The sequence below is a fragment of the Equus przewalskii genome, unplaced genomic scaffold, assembly GCF_037783145.1.
Source record: "Equus przewalskii isolate Varuska unplaced genomic scaffold, EquPr2 ChrUn-6, whole genome shotgun sequence".
Taxonomy (NCBI): domain Eukaryota; kingdom Metazoa; phylum Chordata; class Mammalia; order Perissodactyla; family Equidae; genus Equus; species Equus przewalskii.
Genome location: NW_027228754.1, coordinates 2,433,478 through 2,459,710, shown reverse-complemented (window position 1 = coordinate 2,459,710; position 26,233 = coordinate 2,433,478). Strand labels below are relative to the sequence as shown.

The 26,233-nt window shown below is 48.0% G+C and overlaps 2 protein-coding genes across 4 annotated transcripts in view; both read left to right on the top strand.

Annotated features, from left to right (window-relative positions):
• Window positions 1-20,764, top strand: part of CADM3 (cell adhesion molecule 3) — a 31,574-nt gene extending 10,810 nt beyond the window's left edge. Inside the window, exons 1-10 of one of the 3 annotated variants that reach the window (XM_070608243.1) lie at window positions 5,474-5,531; window positions 7,446-7,547; window positions 9,627-9,767; window positions 10,293-10,445; window positions 11,120-11,257; window positions 11,619-11,789; window positions 14,111-14,201; window positions 14,638-14,807; window positions 17,221-17,346; window positions 18,296-20,764. In XM_070608243.1, the coding sequence (XP_070464344.1) occupies window positions 5,489-5,531; window positions 7,446-7,547; window positions 9,627-9,767; window positions 10,293-10,445; window positions 11,120-11,257; window positions 11,619-11,789; window positions 14,111-14,201; window positions 14,638-14,807; window positions 17,221-17,346; window positions 18,296-18,414 (1,254 nt within the window). In that variant the 5' untranslated portion in view covers window positions 5,474-5,488 and the 3' untranslated portion in view covers window positions 18,415-20,764. Of the gene's footprint in view, window positions 1-5,473; window positions 5,532-7,445; window positions 7,548-9,626; window positions 9,768-10,292; window positions 10,446-11,119; window positions 11,258-11,618; window positions 11,790-14,110; window positions 14,202-14,637; window positions 14,808-17,220; window positions 17,347-18,295 lie in introns of those variants that run through there. The other 2 variants (XM_008524713.2, XM_008524714.2) reach the window with 2 other exon arrangements.
• Window positions 20,765-21,956: 1,192 nt separating this feature from the next.
• Window positions 21,957-23,890, top strand: ACKR1 (atypical chemokine receptor 1 (Duffy blood group)). The gene is made up of 2 exons (XM_008524715.2): window positions 21,957-22,431; window positions 22,868-23,890. The coding sequence occupies exons 1-2, from the start codon at window positions 22,333-22,335 to the stop codon at window positions 23,867-23,869; spliced, it is 1,101 nt and encodes a 366-aa protein (XP_008522937.1). The 5' UTR covers window positions 21,957-22,332; the 3' UTR covers window positions 23,870-23,890.
• The last annotated feature ends 2,343 nt before the right edge of the window (window positions 23,891-26,233 follow it).

The window sequence follows — 26,233 nt, the reverse complement described above, 5'->3', positions numbered from 1 at the left end:
GGAAATGGCTTCTGCTCCCTGGCCTCCTCTTTTGTTAGAACTGGAATCTGCCTGTAAGGCCCTGAAGTTTGTGAAGATGCCGTTCTTCGCATTGTCAGGGACCACCTCCTCATCTCACCGGAAGTCTTTAATGTGCCCAGCATGCAGTAGAGTTAATTCCCTTGAGGTGGAGGGTCCTGGGGTTCCTCACTATGATACCTAGGGAGATGGGGAGCAGGAAGGATCACACTAAATGGCAACTTAATCTCTGAATTAGGTAGTCCACAGGGCTGCTATCAAAAGACAATGAGTACAGGAGGCAGGCTTATAACTACAGCTCCCACTAGCTGCCTGTGTGACTATGTTCAAGTCCCCAAACCTCTCTGAGCCTTGGTTTTTATTCTTTAAACTGAGAGGTTTGCACTAGATGCTACTTAGGATTCTTGTCAACTCTAAAAGTGTGTGCTTCTAAGAATCATAGAAGGGAAAATGTTTTTGGAAGAATGAGGTGTAACAGAAAGAGGAGGAGAATTACTGAACTTTGGTAACAGGAGTCAGAAAGGACATCAGTTCCATCATCTGTCTGGTAGAATCAAAAAGATCTGAGAAATAAACACTTCTGGCCATTAGAGGTCAGTAGAAAGTGACTAGACATGCAAATTGATTGCAGGGTTTTGGGAAATATACAAAATATATTTATTCATGACATTAAAGTTTGATACATATTCTTTTTAGTATTTGGATATGGGAAAACATTTGGAATAACTGGTTTTGTTTTTTTCAGTGAAAAGAGAGTTAACACCAAGATAAGCTTTTTGTTTTAACCCCACCTTCACGCCCACCACAGGCAAAGTAGCCAACCACCTCCAAGATTCCCTCCTCCTCATTCAGCCTGGAAAAGCTTAGCCACACACCATTCCAAGCCCAGGAAACAAAAGGCTTTCAGTTTCAACAACCTGCTTCGGATGGAATCAAAAGGTGTGCGCAACACGCAATAATAAACCTGAGTGAGCCCAGATCAGTCCCTTCCAAACCTAAATCCTAATAGTGTAGGATCCATGGTTCTATAAATCTGGACTTATTTGCCACACTTTACCAAGCTACAAGGCAAATCAGCATATGAGGCACGTCTTAAAGTGAAGGTTCTGTTCCCCACCCCTATTTACCATCTATTTTCATTTGTATCCTGATGCCTCCTGGGAAAGTAAAGCAAAGCTGGGAGAGTAGTGACATGGGGCCCAAGAGGCTGCTGGGAGCCAGAAGGAAGGTAGATAAACAAGACTCCAGGAGGAAAAACCAGACAGCAACAGAAATAACAGAGGGAGCAAACAAGGAGGAACAAGGTCTCAGTAGCCCAGCCAGAAAGAGGGTGGAGGGGGCAGTGAGATGGAGAGATGGCCTAGGTCGAGTGGGTAGGCAGCTGAAGCATGACTGAGCTCTGAAGGTCCACAGTGAATGTGAGCTGGAGCATATCTGAGCTAAGCAAGGAGATCCTGCTGCCTGTAAGGGGACAGAGACCTATCCCCGAGGAGCAGCAGAAAGAGACGAAGTACACCTGAAAAGACAGACAGTCCCAGAGAACAGAATGACTCCCACCTCTTAAGGCTTCAGCTTTTGTGTGGTTGCACTGCACTATCAGGATTATTAGGGAATTGGAAGCTTAGGGGAGGTCAAAGTTAGAGAGGGCTGGAGGGCAGGAAGTAAGAGAACATTTTGACACTCAGGCCCGAACGTCTTAGACTAGGAAATGATACAGTGACCTCAGTAGAAGTAGCATAATTCCTGGCAGCCAAAGAGCAACTGTAAGGAGTTTAGTATAAAGAGAGTCCTTTTTGATCAGGGTGTTGTGCTCTTAAGTCTCTCAGGTCAAAGTGACTCCCCAAAATCTTGGAGTTATCGCCTAAATCAGGACTCAGATGGGATTGGTCCACTTTCCTCCAAATGCAGAATCAGACATTCACTGTTAAAGAAAAATGGGGCTCTGTGCATAGAAAAGCTCCAGGGGCTAAGTTCTGGTTCTGGTTTTGTCATGGCCGTTCTCTTCTGTGTGTGATCCCAATATACACAGAATTCACTGCATAGCCAGGGTCAGGGAAGAATTAGAGGGAGATCACTTGGCCAGGAGGCCTAGCAATGGGTGTGAGTAAACCATCCTAGAAGTGGGCCCTTCAGTATTCTAGGCCACAGCCCCCAGTGTTTTTCCCTTGGAGATAACGCTCCTCCACCCACCTGTTGTGGTAGTCGTGAGGAATAACAAGTAGGCTGGGATGAAGAGTATTTTTAACTCTGGCGTTAGAGAAATGCTGAATCATCACCATCATCACCATCACCATCATCATCAACTCCTACTCAGGGAGCTGGTTTTCTCTATAGTCTGGAAGTGGGGCTCTGGACCCAAGCACTGGCAAAGCCAGCAGCGGTCATGTGGGAGAGCTCTGTCCCTTTGTGCCACCATCTCAGATATGCACCGGTGACCCTGTTCACAGCCCTAAGGCCAATGCGTTGTAGATTCCCAAAACAGACAAGGCAGGGAAGATACATAAACCGAGCCATCAGGGCTTACAGACTTCCCTACTAGCGTCACTTAAATTGGACACAATACATTTTTATTCATTTGAGTCACTCATTTATTTATTCAATAAATATTTATTGAGCTCTTACTATGTGTGAGGTCCCGTGCTATGAGTGAAAAACTGAATCACAGGTGCCAGCATATGCTTTAAAGAGGACATTAGGAAGTCTCCAATTCCCACCTCTGCTGCTCTTAATATGAACAGTCAATCACAAGGAAATAAGGGGTGAAAGGGCCATTTTGTCCTTTAAAATGCTAGGAATCCTAAGGATACCGGAACCTGTGGGTAAATAAACCAAGAGTTAAGAAACCCCCAAGGCAATTGAGGGTAAACAAGAAGATAATCCTTTAGTTTTTAGCCTAGGTGCTAGAGTGCTACGGACACAAGAGGGGATTCCATTAGTTTTAACTGGACACCCCTGTTGCTTGGTTAACTGAAAAGTATCACACTGTAAGGCTCTTAGTGGTGCATGAAATAGCCCCCAAAGGTACAGATGAAGACATATTAAGAAATCCAATTAAAAACGTAATTCAGTGGGTACAAATCCCACCACCGCCACACCAGCACCACCACAAGCACCCATTTCCAACTTGCTACACTGTTATTTTTTTTAATCATATTGCAGATGAGTGTTGTGAATCACATTTAGGTGAGCCACCTCTGGCCAACAATGCAGCAAGAAACCTTTCCCCCGGTAACTCCTGCCCCACTGCCACACACACAAAAGACACACTTCTGCAGAAGGAGGCAGTGTAGTGAAGACATGCAGCAAGTCTGCGCTTTGTGGTCAGGGAGACCTAAATTTAAAGGCTGTCTCATCCCAACACCTATTGGATCATCATATGGGTGAGTTACTTAACTTCTCTGAGTCGTAGTTAACTCACCCTTAACATGTGCATAATAATACCTATTAAAAGGGTTGTTCTGGAATAATGAGTATAGAGCACCTAACTTCTTGACACACAAACGGTGATTGATAAATATCGATTCCCACCATCTTGTAGACTTCTACAGCTTCAGCCTCTGGTTGGTCTACTCTCTTCCTTGGGCTATTTCTTCTTATCCTGTTTGGTTTGCTATTTCCTCTTCACTGGCAAATGCTAAGCCTAGTTCTCACAATAGAAGATGCTCAGCATCTTTGATTCATTTATTTAATAAATATTTATTAAGCACCTTCTATGTATAATATGTTGTATTAGGGCCAGTATTGGATACAAAGATGAATCAGATCTCAGCCCTACCTGCAGAATCTTTATCATTTAGAAGGCAAGCCAAATTTGCAGTACAAAGTAGAGAGTGATGCATAATGTAAGAAAAGCAGATAAAGTGTTGTAACTCAAAGAAATGAGAAATTCTTTCCATCTGAGGCAATCAGGGAAGACTTCTTGAAGAAGGTGCCACAAAAAGTAGCCTTTACAGATGGATAGGGCTTATATGTGTGAAGATGGGTGAAGGCATATCGACAGAGTCATTGCAGGAAAAGGAATGTACGCAGGAAAGCAAAGGGTTTATACAAAGAATTCCGAATAGCGTCATGCATCTGGGCTGTGGGGTGAGTGAAGTAAAGAAAAGACAAAGCTTAAAGGCTTATTAGCATCGGACTGTACAGGATGCTGAAGGCCAGGCTAACAAATCCAGATATTATCTGCAGACAATAGGAAGTCAGTGAAGGTTTCTAACAGAGAAAACAATATGACCCATATGGCTAGAGTTCTCTTCATGTGTTTTTCTATGTGAGCAGCCTGGGCTTCCCTTCACTAACGGTCCTGTGGTCCAAATGTCTGCATTTCCCTCCAAACCTGAGCAGAGTTTTCAAGATTTCCATCCACTTTAAAGTCCATGCTGCCCTTTCTGGGAACTTCTAAGTTTTATTTTCCAGTCTGAATCCACTGAGGGAATTTATGCTGATGTCATAAATGACTGGCACAATCTAAATCCAAAGAAGGCACAAGCCTTTCACAACCCAGGTTATAATTTCTGCTACTTATCCATGTTTCTGTGGATAGCATTATAATCACTCATCCACTCCCAGGGGAATAGTCATTCAGAACTTATCATTACAGGTGTACAATTTTATAAAAGCAGCAAGAAAACTTTCAGGCATATTAACAGACAGTTCTCAAGAGGGCACATGAGATCGTAAGTACTTTTCAGAATTAAAGGGAGAAATGTCACCCCCAGTGGAAAAACCCCAGCTACCTCTTCATCAGTTTCTTAAAACGCTACAAAGCAGAGTGTGTTCCCTGTAAACCGAGAGAGACAATATATCAGGTATATCCCAAATATGCCATTTATTGGAGATTATTTGTTTACTTATCAGCCCTGTGTCTGAACAATTCAGTTTGGTTTGAATGACTTACATCATCCTTTCACTTATTCATTCCATGCAGGAAAAAAAAATGCCAGCAAAAGGCAGGAGGAAAGGAGGGATGAAAGGAATATAAGCCAAGAGAAAAGCAACTGAGGAGAATGCAGCAAAAAGCACAGATAAAAGAGGGAGCAGGAGAGTGAACACTGAATCCATGCTGTTGGACAGGATACATTCTCTGCCTGATCAAGAATAGACATAGCACAGTGCCAGTTGTGACTGAATGAATTGCCAGAGACAATTAAATGTACTGAGAGCCCACCATGGGCTAAGTGCTAAAGATACAAAGATGAATACGATAAAGCCCCTGTTCTTAACCAACTCAAAGTTTAGATGAGGAGACTGATAACTAAACAAAAAAAATTGCAACACAATGGGGTGAAATGCCATAAGAAAAAGGAGCTGTTGAAAAAACTTTGAGAGCGCCACCAGAGAGAGAAAGAGGATTCTGGAGAGGTGTGCTATTTGTGTGCCTTTACGTAAGACACTGAACCTCTAAACCTTGTCTCTAAGAAGCGATTCTATCTGGCTGCCTACCTCTCAAGCTTGTTTTGACTTTAATTAATTCATGGTTGAAAATCCATTCTGCAAACTGAAAGTTCTATGCCAAGGTATGACACGGCTATTTTCTCCATTCATTTGAGCAAAGGCCTCTATAGAGCTTACTTTGTGCACTGGGTACCAATACTGTGGGGCTGAGCACTGATCCCTGTTCTGGCTCCTCCCTGTCCCTCCACCCTCCCAAACTTTAGCACAACCAATTTGGCTTGCTATTGTGTGTTGAGGCACCCACAAACACACAACCTGGGAAATAATGTGAAACACTTACCAACTTCAAGTTGCCTCCATCCGTGATGTCCACAGAAGGCAGCAGGGTGAAGGCCTGGCACCCAGGGAGAGTCTCTGCTGGATTTGAGAGTCCTTGTCCTCTCCCTGGCCCCCTTTCCTTCTCCCATCTTCATCTTTCTTGCCTCTCTTCATCAACGCTTTCCTTGTCCCCTTTCCTGCACACTTCTCTCTACCTGTTACAGATTTTCTGTTTTCTCTGCTTTACTCCCTCTCCCATTTGGGCATTAGCGATCCTCCTGTTTGAGAACAGATTAATTTCTCAAATGTCCTGGAAGATGTCTATGAGGAAGAGGGGAGAGGAGGCGTCTCCATGGAGGCCAGTGCACCTCTGAAGCTTTCTCTTAGAGCCCTATCCCAGCGTCGCTGGGACTCTCCCCAACTCCCCCTTCTTTCCTCCCTTCTCCTCTTTCCTTCTGATTTGGCAATTCTCTCTCTCTCTTTCTCTGCCCCCTGCCCCCTCGTCGCGTTCTCCAGGAACCCTAACCCCATGTCCCACTTCTCTTTTTAGTCTCGCACCCCGGCCACACCGTACCCTCCCAACCTCCCCTACCCCGACTCTCGGTCCCAGCGCCCCCTTTTCATCCTTTCCTCTCCTGCCCGCGCACCCGCGCTGGCTCTTTGGCTAGCGCGCTGGGACGACTAACCAAGTTTGGCCGGGACTCCAGGGCCGGGAAGTGTAGGGTCTCCGAATTCTGCTCAGCAGCCGATGACCTCACTGAGTTTTGCGCGCTTGATTCGCTACTTCTGGGCTTACGGCGGGAGACCCTGAAAAGATTCGCGGGCCGGTTTCTTTGTCCCTCCGCCTCTGCAGGTTGAGTTGGCAAAATAGGCCTTTGACACTGTCCAGTACTTCACAAAAGGGTTTCTAGGCTACCTGCTCCGAAGAGTGGCGGTGACTCAAGTCTTGCGGGTTTGTTGTGCCAGAGGAGGGACAAGTGGGCAGCGGGACTGAGGGTGGAGAGGAAAACTTCAGAATTTAAGCCCCCAATAGAAGGCAACAATCTGGGAAGGCACGGGGCAACTTGCAACTCTAATGCGTCTGTATCTTCAACGCTAGGGGTCTTACCTTGAAACAAATAAAGCTTTGGATTTGGAATCGAGCATTTAGTTTCCAGTCCGTGTTCTTCTTTTTGTATGACTTTGGGCAAGTCACTTCATTCTGTTTCCACTCTGCAAAGTAGGAGTGATAATACCAGCATGCTTACCGGGTTTGTTAAAAGGATTGTGTGTGAACAACCTGTCATTATTTTAGCAGATAATACGGTGTAGCAGAAAGAATCCTGGATAAGGAGTGAAAAGTCTGGTTATCTTTCATTTTTCTGTGGTGAGTTTCACCAAGTCACTTTAACCTTTGTGGGCTTCACTGCCCCCATCTGTGAAGTGGGAGAATTGGGCCAGATGATCTCTGAGATCTCTTTTGACTCTAACATGTGATTGACTGATAAAACTTAGCATCCTCCTTTAATTCACCCTTGCGAAGGAGGAGCTCGCTTCCTTTTTCAGGACTCTAGTTAGTCTCTCCCCTTTGTGAGAAACCCACCTTCTCTTAAGTATCCTGGTGAACTCACTTTCCATAGGAACCTAACCTCTCCCCTGTCCCCAACAATGAAAGTATAGATCCCAGACTGAAGCACCATATATGCAGGGCTCATCCTTGATGGAGATTCTCTCCCCAGGCTACTGGCAGGAGCAGGATTTGGAGCTGGGAACTCTGGCTCCACTCGACGAGGCCATCAGCTCCACAGTCTGGAGCAGCCCTGACATGCTGGCCAGTCAAGGTGAGAATCCAGGCCTCTCATCTCAACGTCCTTCAGTTCCCTCAACCATCCTCACATCATCTCCCACTCATGTTGCCTCCACCCCATCTTCTCACTCCCCTCATTACCACGCACTCTTTCTCCTTTCCATCTGACATTGTAGTTCTTAGTTCCACACCACCAACTTCTCCGGCACCTACTTCTTCTTCCCTTGCTCCAATACAGAGACCTCTGTATCCCCTACACCTTTTTCCAAAAATAAAATGATTCCAGGAGGAGCGTATTCCTCAGAATAAAGAGGTTCTGGAAAGATACAACTGAGGTAGAATTCTTCAAAAGGAACCAGGGACAACGGAATTACCAGTCAAAAATTGGTATGTGGCTAGCGGTAAATGAAAGGTTTCCCAAATCTTTTGTTGAGATATATAAGGAATATATCGCTTCCAAATTTACTCAGCTAGCTCAGACTCTGGCTCACTAATCTCAAAATCATAGTTTCAATTCTCAAGTTAGATGATTGCTTGAGGAGCATTCCAGTGAAAAGGACACTTCATTGAGAGTCAGAAGAATGGAGTTCTAGTCTAAACTAGAATCATTGGTTAGTAGAATGATCTTAAGCAATCACTTCACCTCCATTGCCTCATTGTCTACATCTGTAAAATGAGGGAATTGGATTCTATGATCCCTAAGATCCCCCTCGTTCTAATTTTTATGATTCTAAACATTAAAACTAGCAGCCAGGCTTTGTGCTCCAATTCAGAGACAGCCATCCTGAAGCATTGGTGCTTGGTATCAACTCCAACGCATGCCACCTTCACTCCTCAGGGACTCTTCTCTGCTAGGATTGGTCATTGTGTGTTTCTTGGAAATGGAGCTCTGATGACCAAGAAATAAAGGAATAAGCAGACAGGGCAGGGGTAAGTTCAGTACCGCAGGGAGCATGGGGATTGTTTTAAATTCCTCAATTAGGGAATGTATGAAATAAGTTTCTTGGTGTCCTATTCAGAGATGAAAAATGCTGGTTAAGTAATTTAGCACCATACAAGGAATTTTATGGAAGTTTCAGACTCAGAGCTGATAGGTGTTGTTTATTTTAGTTCTGTGGAAGTGAGTGCTATTGGGTCGTAGAAAGTCAGTCTTGAAGATGAGGAAATCAATATTGGGAATCAGAATCCATGCTGTGGGGAACATGGAACAATGCTGGGTAGAGGAAGTAGGCGTGACACAGGCTGAGGGGTTCATAGCTAGGCCTAACTAGAAACTCTATTTAGTATTCCAATGGCTCATCCATATGATACCTTATTCGTCCTTTTTGTTTGTTTGTTTAACTTGACTAAGGAGAGAGAGATTAGAAAACATATTTCCATCACATCGAAGGGAAAACTTTAATCTTTTACTCTTTACGATAACATCAGGATGGTGATTTGGGTTTGGGTGTTGGGAGGTGATGGGTGGTGCTGATCCCAAAAGGAATATGTTAAGGGAGTTGATGACTGAAGGGAAGTTATTGTTGGAGGAATTGAAAAGTCTGTGTCAAAATGCTTCAGTTTTTATTTTTTATCTTTTTTATTTGTTTTGTTTTTTTTTTTTTTGCAGTTTTAACAGCTACCTCTTGTGTAAATGAATGTGCAACCCAAGGGCTGGCTTCACCTTTCCCTCACTTTTAGTTTCAGGATTATTAGTCACAATGGCTTCTCCTGTTCTTGCTCTTCTGTGCAGGTGGTGGCAGGAAGGCAAAACACAGAACGACAGATGCATATGTGTGTTTTCAAAGATGACTGGTAGAATGCATCAGAAAAGATACATGTGGAGTGATCTGTGTAGATTTGGGGTGCCTTTATTCCTCTAAATGTTTGTGGCCCTGTCAGTTCATTCAGCAAAGATTCAGCAAGTGACTGTTTTTCTGTGTATTCAAAGTGAGAGGAAATAAGGTCTGTCTGCCTCCCCCGCCCCACCTCTACTCCTTCTCCCACGAGGCCTTAAAAGAACACAGAGACCTGGGCCTTGGATGGTCTGAATTAGATGAGGTGGACTTTGGCCCAGAAGTGGGTGGAGGACCAGGAGCTTCCTCAGGAAATTAACCCTATTCTACTCCTGCAGACAGTCAGCCCTGGACATCGGATGAGACAGTGGTGGCTGGTGGCACCGTGGTGCTCAAGTGCCAAGTGAAAGATCACGAGGACTCATCCCTGCAGTGGTCTAACCCTGCCCAGCAGACTCTCTACTTTGGGGAGAAGAGAGGTAGTGTCCCATGAGTTATCTCTGTCCTTGGGAACCATGGGCTCAGGAAGGGAACTGCAGAGTCCGAGGGGAAACGTCTCTGTAGTCCAGAGGCTGAGAAATGTGAAGGTATGCTATTTGAGGAAGCAACAAGCCATGGGCTCCTCAACTGGTTCAAGAGAAACTTCAGTATTATATGGCTTCAGGAAGACCTGGGCCATGCATGGTCTTGTAGGGTCCTGGATTGATTCACCCCAAAGGAGCCCTAAGAGATAGCTGATGTCAGCATGTCAGCATTGCCCCATATATCTCACAAGGAAGCCCACAAGATCCAACCTACTTTTCTGAGTTTCTCCAAGGCTACTGTGCCCAATGGCTCAGGAAAGTGACTGAATAACCTAAAGACCACTCAAACCCAGGAGCAGTTTTCCCCCCACCCCAAACCACACTAGACCCCCTTCTCCCAAAGAAGCTGGCCTGGGATTGGAAGATAAACGTTAAAGGTGCCAGTAAAAGCCTTGCTTCCAAATCTCCCGATTTCCCCAGCCCTTCGAGATAATCGGATTCAGCTGGTTAGATCTACTCCCCATGAGCTCAGCATCAGCATCAGCAATGTGGCCCTGGCGGACGAGGGCGAGTACACCTGCTCCATCTTCACTATGCCCGTGAGAACTGCCAAGTCCCTCGTCACTGTGCTCGGTGAGGCTCCCAAACCCCAGTGTCTCTGCAGCATGCTTCCTCACAAACAAATCTCCCTAGGTGGGCCCCTGAAGCACCCTAGAGCCAGGCAAGTCTCCAATCATTTTGGAAAAGTTCAGCCTATGTTTCCTTTGTAATGGAATACAATGCAAAGACAACTGGGTTCTAATCCTTTCTCCTCTGCTTACTGTTTTGCTCTGGGACAAATCTCTTACTCTCTTTGGCCTGAATTTCCTAAGCTGCAACAGAAGGATGATAATGTCTATTCCACCTACCTCCCAAGATAGTGAGATGGAAACATGAGAAGTGCATGCAGTGTATGATTATCATTTCCAAGACGAGTACCCCAGTTGCTTACATGCTCTTATCTTGATCCTGTATTTCAACTTCCCTCTTTGCTTCCCTGAGCCTCACACTATTTCTGTGGCCACCCAGCTGCACTGTGGGTTATCATATCTCAGGTATGGTATATCTCCCACAACCATACGTCCTCCCCCCAGGTCTTCCCTCTGGTCTTCAGGGAGGAGACGAATGAGAAAGATGATTTCTTTAGTCTTCTACCCATCATAAACCCAGGTATCCTGACCCCAGAGAGGCCGTCTCAGCAGGGAGAGCTGAGATGTGACCTCATGGTGCCTCTCCTTCCTATCCTGGCCATCCCCTTTCCACGGCAGGAGTCCCGCAGAAGCCCACAATCAGTGGCTACAAGTCATCATTACGGGAAAAGGAGACAACCACCCTAAAATGTCAGTCTTCTGGTAGCAAGCCTGCAGCCCAGCTCACCTGGAGGAAAGGTGACCAAGAGCTCCATGGTAAGTTCCTCCTACCTTGGGGTTAAGGGAGGAGGTGGTACTGGGTCAGGAGGAGAGAGGCTGAGAGAGGGGTACATGTCTATACATCTTTGTTTGTGCACATAAGGTGTGGTGTAGAAGGAGAAAGGGGGAATGACAGATATTCTGTGTACACTTATGTGTATGTGTGTGTGTGTGTGTGTATCTGTGTTAGGGCCTACATTCTCCCTATTTGTACATATCCATTTCACAACTTTCTAAGTTTGTCTAAGTTGAGACTCACCATCTGTATGTCTACGTGGGGCCCACACAGTATCTGTATGTTAGGGCTCACTCTGTGTCTGTGTGTCTGTGCATGTGTGTGTCTGCTTCTGCACTCTAGGAGAACTAACCCAAGTACAGGAAGATCCCAATGGTAAAACCTTCACTGTGAGCAGCTCAGTGACGTTCCAAGTTACCCGGGAGGATGATGGGGCGGACATCATATGCTCTGTGAACCATGAATCTCTTAAGGGAGCTGACAGATCCACCGCTCAACGCATCGAAGTATTATGTATGTCCTGGGCTTGTGGGTGAAGAAGGATCAGGTATGAGATGGGGAATGGGAAAAGAAAGTGCCACTGACATTTAATGAAACAACAGGCACAGATAAGTGAATAGGTAAAAAAAACAAAAAAAAAAAAAAAACAATGAGGCAAGAGGTGACAGGACTAGGCCAAGGGTCAGCAAACTTTTTATGTAAAGGGTCCAAGAACAAGCATTTGAGGCTTTGATGGCCATAGGGTCTCTTTCTCAACTACTTAAGTCTGCTGTTGCTGCAAGAAAGTAGCCATAGACAATATGTAAACAAATGAACATGGACGTGTTCCAATAAAACTTTATTTACGTAAACATGTAGCTGGCAGGATTCAGCCCAACAAGTAAGTTTACCAACTCCTAGACTAAGCCAGTGTTATGCAGCTAGATTGTAAATTGTAGTGGTAACCATCGCAAATCAGAAGTCAGAAGACACAGGCTCTAGTCTGCCCTCCATTACCTTCTAGCTGTATGTTGTTAAGAAAATTACTTAACCCCACTGAGATGGATACTTTATTTGCTAAACGAGAAGATGAACACGGAGGTCACAAAGGCTCTTCTGGGTCTAAGATACCCTGATTTCAAGAAAAAAACAGGTGGTAGGAAAACACAATCTCTCTGGCATCATTATTCTCAGATCCTTCGCCACGGTAGTCCCCGATCGGCCCCAGCTGTGTGATTTTTCTTGGGATTCCACCCTGAAATGGCCATTGTCATGATCACTACTCCTAACCTTTCCAAGGATCCTCATCCTTCTATGGAATCTGCCTTGAGTACAGACAGGAAACTTCCCCTCTCACCTAAGGAAATTTGGAAATATTCAAAAAGAACTTTTCTGAGTGGAGAAATCAAAAGGAAAAGAAAACAAAGTACAAAGATAGAAGATAACGAGTGATCAAATAATGCATTTTTTGTCCTAACTTATCTACAGGCTGGATGTTCTTCTAAAATAACTAATACCCTTAATCTCTTTCTTATGGAAGATCCAGGCCTGACCTCAGTGCTATTTAAATCAATTGCTAGACGCATTGCTGAAACTTGACCATGAGGTAGGTTTGGGGTGGCGTCACCTTCCGTTTAGCAGACTCTCCATCTGGAATCAGACAACCTGGATTCTAGCTACACTGCCGCTACTTCATAGCCATGTTACTTTCACCAAAGCATTTCATCTCTTAGTGGCTCCTGCTTACTTCACTGAATTTTCGTGAGGATAAATGAAATAATATATGTCAAAGAACCGTGTAAACTTCAAAGTTCTATATTGCTATAAGGTGTTTCTCTGATTATTAGTTCTTAGTGAGGCCCTGGCCTGGGCTCCTTCCCATGAGCCTGGTCTCTGGCCAGAGCTAAAGGTGGCCCTTCCGTCTGATCCCCAAAGATTTCTCTGTTAGATACCAGACCGTCTGGCAATTACTCTCCAGGGCCTTTGAGGCCCAACTGTGATCAGCAGTCAGTCAACAAATGCTATCCTCCAGGCGCTGTGCTAGAGGTTTCTATGGCTGTGGGGCCCCAGAACACCCATTCTCTCACCTGGCCTGATTCTCTTTGTCCTGTTTGGTTTGACTGAAACACGTTCATTAACTGGTTGTTAAGGTTGGCCCTATCCTTAGGGGAAGCTCGGCCTCTTTATCTGTCGTTCTACACCAGCATCTGGTTGTATTGTTCTATGCAGCCATCTGGACCCAGCCTCCTAAGCAGCCCTTTGGCGTCGGTCGCAGATGCCATTCTTCCTTCGCAGAGCCCATCTATATTGTGTCAGTGCCTTTTTGCAGCCAAAATATGACCCCAATCTCTTGCTCTTTCAAAGCTCTCACTTCACTTTTGGCCTGACCGCTAAAAATGATATTTTGTCTTCAAGCGTTGCTTCCAGTTTATGCTCCCTTGCAGAGCAGAGAGGCTGGAGAGGTTGTGAGCTCAGTAAATGGTCAAGTTCAAGTTTATCTGCTCTGCCAAAAATATGTATTAAGTCCCCTTTATGTGCTAGGCAGTGTGCTAGGCACAAATGAACCAGTGACCCCCCTCTTCTCAGCTCTCTAAGACATCCTGAGGGTCTCCACCAAGGACAGACCTGCTGGAATCCTCCCTCCACCAGGGTGCAGTACAAGTCCCTCACACATTCAATGGCAATAGCAGTCTTTGCTCACAAGAGGTGGCGGGGGAAGGTCTTTGTTCACAGCCTCTCGGGCTCCTGAGGCTTTTAGGGGTAGAAGCTGTAATGCATACTGGGTGATTCTGAGATTGGGACAATCTCCTAAAAGGTGTGGGAGTTTGGCATTGACACCATTTCCTTCTCCACAGACACACCGACTGCAGAGATTAGGCCAGACCCTCCAAAACCCCGCGAGGGCCAGAAGCTGTTGCTACACTGTGAGGGTCGTGGCAATCCCGTGTAAGAAGATCCATTTCCTGGTTTCTCATGCCCCTTCATACTCTCAGATTGTGACCCTCACTTAAAATCTTCCCGTTTCCTTCTCAACTGTCTGAGCCTCTCATTTTCCCCGACACTGTCTATCACTGTCCATCCTTTATGGTTTCTCCCCAAGCGGCAGAAGTAGGGAGAGGCTGATCTCTGGCTGAGTCCCTGAGGTTCCCATAAGGAACCAAGTTACAGTAACAGACAAGTTAGGAAATCTCCCTTATCCCCAAATTGAACCTCTAGAGGTCACCCTCCCCCTATCTCTGAGCAGCTCAGTGTTTCTGGCCCCTATAACTTCTTGAGCCTTCATCAAATAGTCCTTGACTTCCCTGCTCCCAGTTATTTTTGTCTCCCTTTAGCTCCCTGACCTACTCTCTCCTGAACACTTTGGATTTCTCTGCCTCCACAGGCCGCAGCAGTACCTGTGGGAGAAGGAAGGCAGTGAGCCACCACTAAAGATGACCCAGGAGAGTGCTCTGATCTTCCCCTTCCTCAATAAGAGTGACAGTGGCACCTATGGCTGCACAGCTACCAGCAACATGGGCAGCTACAAGGCCTACTACATTCTCAATGTGCATGGTGAGCCCTCCTTGGCCCTCCTCCAGCATCCCCCTGCTCCCTTTCTCTGTTCATCTTATACTCTCATTTCTGTCTCCTAGTAGCATCCCAGACCATGCTTGGGAGTGGACTAAAGGGACAGCAACCCACCACTGGAGAGCCTGAGGACTTAGGCTCTAGGTGCACTCTGGAATGTGTAATAAGGAAAAATCAATAGAATGGTAGACTCTCATCTGCCTCTGTTTAGCATTGGTGACCCAAGTGACACCATCCTCCCATCCCTGCACTTACCTGGCAACAAGAATAATAATTCTGTGTGTAGCGGCCCCACAGCCTCTCAAGTGTGAGTGTAGATACGACAGGCTCTCCTCAAGGTTGCTTCTCCTGTGACTACTGTGGGATGCATGTTGCTGCTGTCATCTCCTTTTCTGCAGACTTTGGACACACTATACTGGGTCCAGGCAGAACATAGAGATACATTTGTACTATGCTAAGAGGTAGTCAGACTCATTTCTCAGATGCCATATATTCTAGAGGGTGATGATCCTTCTCTGAAGTTCTTACCAAATATGTGACCACAAAACCCAGCTTTAGGAGAAGTGACATGTGAGCGCAGAGGCTCCTTTGTGGGGAGTTGGCAGGAGATATTTTGAAGACCACGACAGCAGTGGGGTCCTGCCAGAAAGTCTTAGAAGCCTTTCCTTAGAAAAAGGGAAATGCATTGTCAGGGGAATATCAGAGGCTCCCTTACTTGAAATGCCCATTAAAGCAGTGAGGGGATAGCAGCCAGGCTGCCCAGGGATAAAAAACCTGATCTTTGAACCAGAGTGTCTGGATGGGGTGATTCTGATTCCAGGGGCAGACCTCAGCATGTGCAAGCTGCCTCAGCACAACAAACAAAGCTATTGTAGGATGCCAGGAGCCAGGACGATGCACTGAAATACGGTTCCTGCCCCCAGATCTCTCCAGACCAACTCTGATGATGATTGGCAGTCAGAGAAAGTTCTTGTGCCCTTGTGGGTGGTCTCTTACTGATCCTCCTGTCCTGTGCTAGAAAGTCAAGTCCTATTTGACTGCATTGGCTTCCAGTGCTGACACCCGGTGGTAGAATAAGTTACTGCATCTTCTTCCGGAATACCCTAAGCAGATTTGACACCCACCAGCCTGGAATGAAATTAAATGGAGTTCCACCTAGAGACAGAAACCTGTAACTGATGACCCCAGAGGTCATTTTGGCCATGGGAACCTCTGCTTTTCTAGGGAATTTCAATTTCCATAGTCTCTGCAATAATTATCCAGGATTGGTTTTTAATGTGGACTGTGTCTCCCATACTCCCTGGAAGAAAGATAGTAGGTAAACTCACTCTGCTTCCTCCAACTTACACCATCGCACCCACCCCATCATATCACAGAGCCTCCAGGCCCATCCTCTAACTCCCTCCCAAGCAGAGCATAAAAAATCAGAGTATAAATGTTTTCTTTTCAAATAAGGCGTAGACAGGCAAGGGACTAAAAAGCTGGCCCAGTCAAGCCTGAGGAGACATAAGGTAGGAAAGACAAAATGTATAAGGAGTCAATAAGGCATCAAGACTCAAGCTGAGTCTATGGAAAAACAGTAGCTCTCCCATGGGTGGGAGAGTTGTAGCTACAGCTAGTGTAATTTTGGACACATCAGGACTGTGTCCTGGGCCTGTGCACTATCTCCTCAGATATTTGGGACTCTGGTTGTGGCTGGTGCCATCCTTGGCATGACTGGCCCAGTCTGCTGTGGAAATCTACCCTCTATGGATGCTACTGTGGAGGACAGATTCTCTGTATCTGATGGCCAAGACATCGGCCATCATGGGAGAGAGCAGTTCAGTCTTTGTCCTTACCACAAACCCTTGGATGGTGGGGAAGTGGAGACGGAGTCCCGGACCTCCGTGATAAGACACGCTAGAGGACTTGGGTTTTGCTGGGACTCTAAACTCCCTGCCAAGATGGAGCGCTGTTCTTTATACAGGGGTTACAGCCTATCATCTTTCAGAAGATGTTATCAGAGGGCCTAATTCTTGGCTCCACCCAGTTTTTCAATGCTCCTTCTCTCTCTGATCGCAGGTAGACAGATAGATGTTTAATGCTTAGACATTAATGCAGTGATCTTTGACCAAGGTCAAGCTTCAATGCCATGAACTCACCTTAAAGGGTTGAGGGTGAGCAGACTCATCTATTTATTCATGAATACATCAATTTTTTAAACAATTACTATGTTCCAGACACTGTTCAAGAACTAGTGTACAAAATAAGGCATATCCCCTTTGCTGGATGACGCCACTCCATTCTCCTGATGTTAGTCCATATTCTCTGCTATGTACAATTACCCATGGCCAGATCAGAAATGCTGTAAGATCAGGGCTCTTCCCAGATCTGACTGTGCATCCCCCATTCCCTCCAGATCCCAGTCCAGTGCCCTCATCCTCCAGCACCTACCACGCCATCATTGGCGGGATTGTGGCTTTCATCGTCTTCCTGCTACTCATCCTGCTCATCTTCCTCGGCCACTACTTGATCCGGCACAAAGGTCAGAGACGTGAGGGAAGTGACAGGAGAACTTGGGAGCCCGTAGGGAGATCAGTCAGGGCTGGCAGGAAAAAGTCAGCTGCAGGAAGGGCCTTCGGAGACTTGATTGGCCCCTTGGTGTGTTTGAGAAAGAAAAAATGCAGCCAACCCTGCGATAACTGAGCACCCCGAGGCCAGCAGTGGAGCCTGGTTGCTGATCATCCAAGTAAAAGCAAACCTTCCCATTCAGTCAGCTGCAGCTCCCATGTGGCTCTGCCTCCAGGGTCTAACTGCCCAACTCCACTTCTCCTCCCCATTTCTTCCTTTCTGTTTAGCCTCATTTTCCTTGTCCTTTGATCTCCTCTCCCACCCCTTGTCCCCACACCATCTCTTTTCTTTTATCTCCTCTCCTATATCCATGCTATCTCTCTACCCTCTCCTCACAGTGCTTCCTTTCAGACTGTCCCCTCTGTTATTACTTCTAGCCAGCAACCAGACCACATGTACTGATCAAATGCTAGCCAGATCTGCATTCACCCATGCATCGCTCATGAAGCCGACATAGTGGTTTCCCTATCACCACTTTACACACACGTGTGCACATAGACACGCACACATGCATATACACACATACATACATAAATACATACATATAGACATGTACACAATACATATACACACATACATACACACACATACATATGCATACATGCACACCATGTTTTTGGCCTGTATTGTGGATGAGATTCTAATTAAAGGCAAGATTCATTAATTCATAGGGGTGCGGTCAGGTGAGGAATGTTGGCAGCAAGATGCAAACTAGGTCAGGAGGGGAGGAAGAGAGCTAAAGGCAGGAGAAAAGTTACAGGAACAAGATGTGGGTGGGTGGGTAGGTGAGTGGGAAATTGGGTTGAGGGGCTTCAGAGGTTTGGAAACTGCTCCTGAAAGAAGCAGCCTCTATCTCTCCCCAGGAACCTACCTGACCCACGAGGCGAAAGGCTCTGATGACGCCCCAGATGCAGACACGGCCATCATCAACGCAGAAGGCGGGCAGTCGGGCGGGGACGACAAGAAAGAATATTTCATCTAGGGGTGCCCACCCACCTTCTGCGCCCCCCAGGGGCCCTGTGGGGACTGCTGGGGCCATCACCAACCCGGACTTGTACAGAGCGACCCCAGGGCCACCCCTCCCGCTTGCTCCCCAGCCCCCCCACCCCCTGTACAGAATGTCTGCTTTGGGTGCGGTTTTGTACTCGGTTTGGAATGGGGAGGGAGGAGGGCGGGGGGGAGGGAGGGTTGCCCTCAGCCCTTTCCGTGGCTTCTCTGCGTTTGGGTTACTATTATTTTTGTAACAACCCCAAATCAAATCCGTCTCCAGGCTGGAGGGGCAGGGGCACTGGGGTGAGAAAAGTGAAAACCCTGGAGTGTTAGGAGGAGAATGAAGGTGGAGGGGTGAGGACAGGAAAGGAACAGGGCCGGTTTAGTGGGGGGCTCTCACCAGCCCTCCATTCTCTACAACAGAGGGCTCCCCGACTTCCCTGGAAATGGGGAGGTTGTGAGCAGGAGCTGGAGGTGGCTTTTCATCTGCTAGTCACACACCTCGAGCTATGGACAGAGAAACAAGTGCCACCCTGACACCTCTCTTCCACTACAATGGGAAAGGGGTGAATGGAGGTCCCCGAAGAGATGTGACCTGCGGATGACATGCAGCCATACAGGGACCCTGGGCTGCAACATGGGAAGGACGTGGGTCCCTATAAAGAAGGGTAGATTTAGAGAGGAAGGATGGCAGAGTTGGACCCGTCTACCCTTGCCCCCTACAATGAGTGAAGCCAGGCCCCTTTCGCAGGAACTGCCCTTGGGGGTTGGCAGAGCAAGGCTGCCCTTCCTTGCTCCAGCAGCTGTGGGAGAGGCGCTGCTCAGGGGCCTGAACTGCATCTGCTTCCCCCTCGCCGAGGGGCCCCTCAGTCTCACCCAAGCCCTGGACTGTTGCACGGCAACCACTCCTCTTATGGCATTGCTCGGCAACTGCCCCTCCCATCTTGTGCCCTCCTGTGCCCCTTCCTATTCCCTGAGCCGTCCCTTAGTCTTTCCTCCCTCCTTCAGCAGCCAGGCAGACATAACAACAAAAATACTAAAAGGAGCTTCACTGCACTGAGCTGTTTCCTGCCCAAACGAAGGGATAATGTGAACTCTGTGAGTGTGTGAATGTGTGCATCTGTGTGTCTCTGTGCCTGTGCATGTATGTGTGTGTGAGTGAGAGACAGAGAGGGGGTCCTGGGTGGGTGGGCGGGCTGTGGGACATGTGAAGAAGGGCTTTGGGAGTGGAGGATTCCTGGTCAGGCTTTGTACCTCACCTGGGATGTTGCTCCATCCTCGTATTTTCCGTGCCACCCCCAGTGCCCATCTCTCGTGGAGAAAACAGTTCCAGGATGCGTTTTTGTTCAGTTGTCCATCTCGTCTCTCCCTTAAAACACAGAACATTCAACCCCTGCCTCGATTTCCCTTCTCGGAGCCATGGAGTCAGTGCCACAGCCTTTGCTATGCACCCCTCAGGCCTCTCCCTGGCACTGACCCTGGAATGACCGCGGTCACTTCTTTTTCCCATAGTCCGTACCCAGTGCTTTGAGAGCTGGGAGTGAAACCTCCAGTCTCCTTCCCATCTCCACCCCCACTTTTGATTTTCTGTCTTCCTTCATGGCCAAGCTGGTTTCCGTGGCGATGAGGTTGCTCACCCTCCCTGTCCCTGCCAGCCGCCTCGCCTCAGACCCAGATACCCCTTGGCGCCACTCTCCCTCTCCTCCAGCATGTCCTCCCTGCTCTGACAACCCAGGGCTCTGCAAAATTGGGGCAGCTGCATCCAGCAGGTCTGCCCGCCCCTTCAGTTCAGGTAATACCCTTGTGAATCTTCCAGCCTCTGGTTAGGGCCCTGGGCACCACAGGTAGTCCCCCACCTAAGCCAGGGCCTCCTCCTCTTATAGCAGCAAGGCAGCCTAGGGCCCCAGGCCTGTCGGCTTCCTGTCTCCCAGCACCCGCTTTTGGGAAAATGACTTTTCCTCTTTGAGCTGAACCACTCTGTCCATATTACACAGAAGCCATATTTGTACGGGGGGCGGGGGGAGAGGGGCTGTTGTGCTGTGTGTGTCCGTCTGTTAGGGGGGAAGGGAGCAGGGAGGGGATCGTGTATCTTTATAATCTTTCTAACTCTCCTGTGCTAATCTCAGAGGGGCCACCCTCAATATATCTGGATTATCCACGTCGCTCAGCTGCCTCCTTCTTGTTGCTCTTGCTCCTCTTGGGACGCGTGTGTTTAAGGGCTGTTCTGCTGGTCTCTCCTGTGCCTGGTCCCTCAGGGGTGGTGTGTGGCTTGCCATGCCTCTCTCCCACGGGTGTCTCTGTATAGAAACAATACAGCTCTCCAAAGGAGAGAAGTGTGTTCACCCCCTTTGGCTGGGTCCTTGCTTTCCAGAGAGTGATTGGGGTGAGGCATCTGACTGCGCCCCACTGCCCTCTGCCAGACAGTGCTGGAGAAGGTGGAGATGAAGGTGGAGACAAGGCCAACACCACTCCAGGACAGCTTCAACATACCTTTCCCAAAGTAACTCTCTAACCCCCTTCATGCTGAACTTGACACTAGAGCTAGTGTCCTGGAAAAAAGGGGACAATCTCTGTAGGGTACCCATCCTTTTGCATCTTTGCTTCCTACTCCACCTTCAGGAACCCCTATGTGATGGGAAAGAGCTACTTGGTTGAACTGGAGTTAAAACATCTCATGCTTCCTTAGACAAGTGAAACTGTGTCACCTAAGCAGCCCTCTCTGTCTCATCATTCTGACTCGGACTCCGTGACTCACTCCTCCCAGTGTCCAGGCTGTCTCTCCAACAGAGGAAATAAGATGCAGGGGTGGGGATGAAACAGCAGAGCTCATGTGAAAGCAGTGGGGGTGGGGTGGGGCGGGGTGGAGAAGGGGCTACCAAAGAGCAGAGATGTTGGCTTAGGGGGATCTGCCTGCAGGGTGGAAGCCCTTTCTCTCTGTGGTGTGGAGAGAGATAGAAGCTCTCCCCCTCATAAGAAACTTTACATATTGCTGAGATGCCAGGCCAAAGTAGCAGTTCCAGAGCCTTTATGTCCCCCAACAGAAATATGAATAGGGATTACTCCATAGGCAACAGTCCCACTTTAAAATATGCTGTCCCATTGTCCCCCAGAGCCTGCTTTAACTTGTCAGACCATGTGTTCTGCTTGGTATGGAAGCTGCATTCACTGTGCCCATAGGTGGCTAGACAAATGCCCAACTGCTCCCTGAAGCAGCTTCATTACGCAGCCTTGACAGTCACCCCCAGCCCTCCCTCCTCTCACACTGAAACACCCAGACCCGGAGACAGCATGACACACCTAGACACCTGCGTAATGCCTAGCGCTCAGATGTGTGCACACAATACACAACACACAGCCACACACACACGGATAGATAAGTACGTTTATATACCCCCTTCTGTTACACAAAGAGCCCCGCCCACACACATACCATTCAGGTTGACAGCATCACATGGATCCAACCACAAGCACCACTGACACCCCTTCCCACAAACACATCGCTTTTTGAACCATCTTTCCTTGGATGAAGTTGAAGGGAATGGTGGAGCAGCGAAAGTCATCAGCTGCCCTTTCCCTCCTATTTCCCAGCAGGTCTCTCATCTCTGTTTCACACTTCACCTCTGGCCCCCTCTTCCTTCCTTGTGCTTGAAGAATCCCTTCTTGCTGGGAAATCCTCTGGTTTCTCAGCCTCCCTTTCCATCTTTGGGAAAATACCCACTTTCTGGTCCCCACCTTCTTCCTTTCTCAAATGCAGGTCCCCACCAGAGGAATACAAACATAACAGGAAACCGGCCAGTGCCCCGTGTGGGCCTGAGTCTTGGGCAGGCAGTGGGCGTGGGATAGCAGCTTCCTGAATGCCCCCACCTCCCACCCCATGGCCCTGCCCAGAACTGATGGCCTTCATTAGTCCATGGCACTTATCTTGGAACCACAGCCACTGACAGAACAGTCCCTGCCCTTCTCTGCCTGCCCGGCTCCCAGCAGTGCCATGGGGAACTGCATGCACGGGGTGAGTCTGAGACTGAGCCCACCGCCCCCACCTTTTTGTGCCTCTGTCTGACTCTTGGGTCTTTATACTTCTTTCCTTCTCTCCTCCTCTCTCATCCCTTCCCTCTTTTTTTCCTGTCTCTCCTTACCCCATTCTCCGAGGTCCCCCATTATTTTCCTCCTTATTTGCCTTTCAGTCAGTTCGACCCACATCTTGTCACCTCCTCCTTCCCTGCTCTCCCAGTCCTGTCCACTACCCCACTACCCTTGCACTTGCTTTTCCATGGCTCTTTCTTCCTCCACAGGCCCCTGAGTCTCCCTGCATTGTCCTTTCCACCATCCCCACTGCATCCAACTCCTCCAGCCCCCACTTTCCTTCTGTCCTTCCCCCACTCTCTCCCTCAGTTCGAGGAGACTCTTCAGTGGGGTAACTAGATGTTCTGGTTGCCCCCTCTCAGGGTGTCCACCTGGTGCCTGAGGAGAACCCTACTACGTTCGTGTTTGAAGGGGATATGTTGGATGAGTTTAATGATTCCTATGAACTGGAATATAACAACACCGACCTGGAAGCAGCTGCCCCCTGCCACTCCTGTATCCTGCTTGATGACTCCTCACTGCCCTTCTTCATCCTCGCCAGCATCCTGGGCATCCTAGCTAGTGGAGCTTTCCTCTTCACACTTCTCAGACCTCTCTTCCACTGGCAGCTCTGCCCTGACCGGCCCATCCTGGTACAGCTGGCTGTGGGCAGTGCCCTCTTCAGCATTGTGGTGCCCATTGTGGCACCAGGGCTATCAGGAGTCTACAGCACCCACTTGTGCCACCTGGCCCACTTGGTCTGGTATAGCTCAGCCTTTGCCCTGGCTCTGCTGATAGGGTGCCGTGCCTGTCTGGGCCCCAAACTGAGTGCAAGCCAAGTCCCATGCCTTACCTTGGGGCTCACTGTGGGTCTCTGGGGAGTAGCTACTCTACTGGGGCTGCCTGTCCTGGCCAATGATGTGCCCCATGGACTCTGCGCCCTGACATTCAGCCGGGGCCGAGGGGTTTTGCCAGCCATACATGCTGCAGCCTGTTTTTCCATCTTTTTCTTGTTGCCACTGGGTTTGTTGGGAGCTAAGGGGCTAAAGAAGGCATTGGGCAGGGGACCATGTCCCTGGGTTGATATCCTGTGGGTCTGGTTCATTTTCTGGTGGCCTCATGGGCTGTTTCTGGGATTAGACTTCCTGGTGAGGTCCAAGTCCTTGAAATTGTCAACATGTCTGGCCCAGCAGGCCCTGGACCTGCTGCTGGAACTGACAGATGCCCTGGCAATATTGCACTGTGTGGCTACACCCCTCCTCCTAGCCCTGTTCTGCTACCAGGCCACTCGCACTGCCGCACCCTCCCTGCCTCTCTCAGCAAGAGAGTCTTCTCATCTGGACACCATTGGAGGCAAATCCTTCCCACCTGTCAAGCTGAATTAAACTCTATGCTGCTTTTATGAAGCTGGTGGTTTCTTATTTTGTCTGTGGATGTAGAGGAGAGGAAGGAGAATAGAGAGAGAGATTTCACACCAAAATTTCCTACCAGCGTCTGCTCCTCTAGCTAGCCTGGGGAGAATGCGAATGATGTACAAACATCCCCAGGGCACACAGATGTTCTCTTGAGGTGTGAGGTTACTGCCATCTCAAGTGAGAAGAGAAGGAAGACCAGAGTAAGAGGGGAGCAGCTAAGCCTAAAACACTAGAAGCGATGACTTAGCAGGTAAGGAAGACAAGAAGCTGCTGCAGAAGGCAAATGAAATAGGAATAGAAACCAGAGAAAGAAAAACGGAGAAGAGTGAAGATAAGCCCAGAGCCTGACACCCCCTTCCTGTCTGGCCTGGCCAGCCTTCCTCTCTACCTTCTATCCCACTGACACCGGTTGGCTTTGTTTAGAGATCAGGAGGGTGGTGGAGAAGGTGGAGAGAAGGATCCTGGGAGATCTTACTTAGTCCAGGGAACATATCAAGATAATTCTAAAAGCCACTTCCTTGGAGTCATCTCTCCAAGGTTTATTCCTCAGCATGACCCTAATCCCTGTGTGTGTGTGTGTGTGCACGCGCGCACGGGCATATGTATATTTGTCTGTCTCCATCTGTTAGAACTCATATCCACATTAGATTCACGCATATAGTAACATATGCCTACGTACGTGCTGTCGGTGTCTGAACTGCACACCCCTATGCGTGTGCTCTGACCTCTCTCAGGCCCCTCCCTCCACTTCATTCTGCTATCCATCCTTGTTCTTGGGATATGGAATCAGGATCTACGACTCACTTCTTACCTGAATGAGTTTTCTTTACCCTGGTTCTGTGCCTATTCTTTTCTGTGTAGGATGTGTAGAGGGAACTGAAAATCAAAAGTTGTGAAGCACGAGAAACTTAAAGGGGAGGAGCCTGATCTGATTCATCTTCTGCTTAGAATCTCCTAAATTTCCTTTTCAAAGCCCTTTTAGCTCTTGAAATAAACCATTCTTTCAGACACAAGTCTTTCCTTCCACCTTCCTCACTGTACCCGTATGTCCTGGGCACCTCTTCTCCCAAAACCCCCTGACTCTCTGGCTGCTTAATCTTGGAGGCTTTTTCTCAAGCCCACACATCCAAGTTTAAGTGATGATTGGAAGCATAATGAAGAAGCCGCTCTTGATTAGGGAAACAACTTCTATGCCACCGATGATTTCACCCTCTGCCCAAGATGTCACACACAGAAAAAATGAGCTTCTCCCTCCAACCCAATTAAAAGCTGGGGAAACTTGAGAGGGTACATTACATCCGTCTGAATCCAGATATGGTCTTTCCATTTTTCAAAGATGTGCTCTACCTGGTTTCTCCCCTAAACTGTTTCTGCTTGACTCTCTGGGCTTGGAGATAAATAGGAGAGTGCAGGAAACGAGGAGAGATGAGTTAGAGCATCCTAGGCAGGTGGTGCGAAAGGCTGTGGGAATTTTCCTGGGTGGGCACGGTGACAAAGCCTCTAAATCCCCCACCTCCTGTCTCTTAGCAACCACCAGGCTTGCTGCTGATTGGTGCATCCTAAATTGAAAGGCAAGATTTAGGGACTGATTGAGACGGGGAGACATTCTGAAACAGAAAGGAAGGGAGAGAAAATGAAGAAAAAAGGGATGATTTACAAACCTAAATTATGCTAAGGTCTCCAAACACAGTTCATGAATGTGTCCCAGTGTTTTCTTTTTCTCTTATTCTCCTTCCAGCCTCCTCTCATAGTTCCCCCTCCAGCTTCTGACCACTCTCAATCCTACCAGCCTCACCCGACTCCCTTACGAGGGACTGGATTGGAAGGCTGACCTCGCTGTGGGGGATGAGAGGGTGTTTTCCACTTCATGAATCTTCCAGTGTCTACCTGATGCAAGGGAGGCTTAATTTAAGACCACTGGGGTTGTCTTATCTACCCTCCAGCCCGTGCCTCCAGATAGAAATCCCTCCTTGCTCAGTCCAGTTAGAGAGAGTCCCAGAAAGCTCCACAGCTATCACCTCTCTCACAAAGTAAAGGCAGAGGCAGCAGATGGTAAGAGATCAGAGTGGGTTGGAGACGCCTCCCCACAGTTATCTCCTCCCATTCCATCCCTGCTGCTTTGCCCCAGTCCCTTCAGGGGCCCGCCTTTCCCGTGTTATCTGTAAGCTCTTCTGTAAGTCTAACCCTGACCTCAGCCATTTCTTTAAGGGTTTCCTCAGAGTCCTGTTACCCTAGTCCATTTAACTCACCACATGGCAACAACCACTCCAAAATTGGTCTGAATCTGGCGTCTTTTCTGCAACCCTTCAGGAATACAAATCCTGTTTCCTTAGA